Here is a 3,427-nt window from a genome sequence, read left to right as displayed (position 1 = left end):
CTGCTTTTTTCTGAAAGTCTGTAGATTATTTCAGTGTTTCTGTTCAGCTCCTTCATTGCTTCTTGAAAATAAGTCCACCATGTTCATCTCTCCACGTTAGTTTGTCCTTCCAAGTGGAAGAGGGATGCTCGCAGTGCCTCTAACCTGCCATCTTGGAATATGAGTTTGATTTTTTTATTCTGGAAATGTATTGAATCTCTTCATTACTTCCAACTTTTTTTGTTGGAGTCTCTTGGGCTTTTTGTAAATAAGAGCATATGATAAGTCAAAACATATTTTAAATGTATTAATTACTATATGGATGACTTCTGTATTTTATTCTTGCCTAACTCTTCCCTCTAACCGCCCCCCCCCCCCCAGTGTTAGGTTGAATAATATTAGTGGTGGCGAGGATCTTGTCTAGTTTCCAGTCTTAGAGGAAGATAAGATTTTCCCCACTGAGTATAATGTTAGATGTGGGTTTGTTATATGTTGTCTTTATTGTGTTGAGGTATATATTTTATACATGATTTGTTCAGATTCTTTATAATGAGAGTGTGGTGGATTTTGTCAGTGACTCTAAATCTGTTGATATGGACATATAATTTTAGTCCTTCAATGTTTTAATTTAATATATCACCTTTATTTTTGCAGGTTAAAACTTCATTGCATCCTAGAAATAAACCACATCTGATAATGGTGAATTCTATTGTTAATGTGCTGTTGAATTTTGTTTGTCATCTCATCACTCGTGAGAGTTTTTGAAACTATGATAATCAGGGATATTGGCCTGTAATTTTATTTCCTTGTAGTGTCTTTTCCTTGCTTTGGAAATAGGGCCTTCCAAAATAAGCTTGGATGCATTTCTTCCTCTTATTTTGTTGGAAATTTGAGTAGAAATTCTAGCTTTTTAAAAACATTTTAATAAAATCCATGAAGTTCTTGACTTTGATTTGAGATGTTTGAAAAATCACTGACTCGATCTCTTTACTCATTGGTCTGTTCAGATTTTTTTTTAACTGGAGTCTCACTCTGTTGCCCAGTCTGGAGTGTAGTGGCTCAATTTTGGCTTTCTGCAACCTCTGCCTCCCAGGTTCAAGTCATTCTCCTACCTCAGCCTCCCGGGTAGCCAGGACTACGGGACTGCGGGCGAACACCACCACGCCCAGCTGATTTGTGTATTTTTAGAAGAGATGAGGTTTTTGCCATGTTGGTCAGGCTGATCTCGAACTCCTGACCTGAGGTAATCCACCCGCATGGGCCTCCCTAAGTGCTGGGAATACAGATATGAGCAACCACGCCCATCCCAGATTTTTTATTTCTCGGTGGTTCAGTTTTGATAGGTTGTATGTCTTTAAATATTTATGTATTTATTTTAATTTATCCTTAATCAAACAGGTTCTAAAATATCTGCAAGATTACTTACAGGAAATCTACTTATGAAAGAAGTCTTTGTTATATCGAAATACTTACAAATTTGCACAAAGATGAATTATTCAGTGCATATTATTAAAAGGAAAAAAAAAAAAAAGCAAGAGAACCGAGTAATAGTACAAAAAGGGATTAAATGATTTTCGAAAAAGTAAGTAGAAAATAAAAGACAGAGGGAGTGAGAGTGCATAGGAGGGAGGAAGGCAAGCAACAATGATGAACTGTGTTAAATTTTCACTAATTAAAAGGCTATCATATTGAAGAGGTGCCTATTAGACAGCCTTTGGATGTTAGCCATGTAATATACACCATGAACAACCTTGTAGAACACACAAGAGCCCCCTCAGAGAATTCACCTCCCGTGGTCAGTTCTCCCATCCAGTTGCCTTAGGGGCTGGGAACCCTCCCACATGGTTCTCTGGTTCTGGCTCCTGAGGACACAGACAGCCAGTGTTTCCTCCCGGATGATAGAGAGGTCCCTGGGGAGGGTGTCTCTGGCACCTCACTCTGCACCTGCACCATGGGGGGTTTAGATGGTCCCTCTTACACAATAATACATGGCGGAGTCCGAGGCCTTCAGGCTGCTCCACTGCAGGTAGACGGTGCTGGTGGAGCTGTCGGCTGAGATCGTGACATGGCCTTGGAAGGACGGGCTGTATCTGGTATCAGAGGTCCCAGGATAGATGCTCCCCATCCACTCCAGTTCTTTCCCGGGCGTCTGGCGCACCCAGCTGATCCAGTAGCTGGTAAAGCTGTATCCAGAAGTCTTACAGGAGATCCTCAGAGGCTCCCCGGGCCTTTTCACCTCTGCTCCAGACTGCACCAGCTGCACCTCGGCAGAGACTCCTGTGGGGGAGACACAAAATTTGCATCAGGGCCCTTCTGCCTGTTTTTCTCTGTGGCCTCAACCCCTGGGCAGGACTGACCTTGGAGAACAGCCAGGAACAGGGCGAGGATGACGGTGGACCCCATCCTGGAGGAGGACAGAAAAGGAAGCTCTGAGATCCCAGCTGGTGGTGCAGGAGACTCACCGGGAGGGGAGCCCTGGGTTTCAGTGGGGAGGTCCCCACTTGAATTTGCATAGTTTCCACCCTGGCCCGAAGGGACGAGTGTACACGGTTTACAACCAGAACCACAAGTGCAGAAAAAAGGCTGGCCTGAGCCTCCTGGGAGGGGCGGAATGATTTCTTACAACCTCCTCTTGTCCCTCCCCACTCTTGTCCATGGTCCTACAAGACCCAGACTAGGGCCTCCCTTCTTCCCACCCTTCTCTGTGACCCTGTGAAGGTGGCAAATCTAGAGGAAATCATGTGTGTTGTAAAAAATGAGAAATATACCCAGGAAATGCTATGAAGACAAAATTCAAATGCTCATATGCCTGATAATAAGAACTACCAAAAATAGAAAAGAAACCTACTTTCTATTCGCTGGCAATTTCCCATGAGTGTGACTATGGTCTGGGCACCCAGCAAAGGCAAGATCACCCTAGGACTTCAACAGTCCTCAACTTGATTAACTTGCCCGACCTTCACCCACGCCAAGTCACACATTTTTCCTGGTCATTTTGTCTCCTAGATTTCTACAGTCTACAAATTCGGCATAAATAGGGAATATTTGTTTAGGTCTCTGAATTGCTGATGGACCTGAAGCGATCGCCATTAATGCTCCCAACTCCTGGTAGTTCGAAGTCTTTGTATCAACCCCAGCACCTTCTTGTTTAGTTCTTTCATTTTTTAACATTTATTTTATGATACCCACATTGCTTGGAGGAGGCCCTTAACTATCCCCTGGGTCTGCTCCATTTTCTTGTGAACCACTCTCATTTCCTCATCATCTGAAAGATTCACATGAAAAGCCAAGGCAACACAAACTACACAGTTTCTAAAGTATTTGCCAGATTGCTCACAGGAATTGTACCTGGGGTGCAGAAGCAAAAGGTCTTGTCTTTATCACGGCACAGGCCGTGAACTAGGTAAGGTGCATGCGAAACAATGTCCATCGGCATCAACAGAAACAG

The 3,427-nt window shown here is 43.4% G+C and overlaps 1 gene segment (V, D, J or C); it reads right to left on the bottom strand.

The window, feature by feature from the left end:
• Positions 1–1,326: 1,326 nt before the first annotated feature.
• Positions 1,327–3,383, bottom strand: LOC101000283. The segment is given in 2 exon segments: positions 1,327–2,256; positions 2,337–3,383. Coding segments are annotated over 2 exon segments (363 nt in total).
• Positions 3,384–3,427: the final 44 nt, after the last annotated feature.

Source organism: Papio anubis, unplaced genomic scaffold (genome assembly GCF_008728515.1).
Source record: "Papio anubis isolate 15944 unplaced genomic scaffold, Panubis1.0 scaffold1343, whole genome shotgun sequence".
Classification (NCBI taxonomy): domain Eukaryota; kingdom Metazoa; phylum Chordata; class Mammalia; order Primates; family Cercopithecidae; genus Papio; species Papio anubis.
The sequence above is the reverse complement of the archived record's forward strand: the minus strand, read 5'-3'. Positions and strand labels throughout refer to the sequence as shown.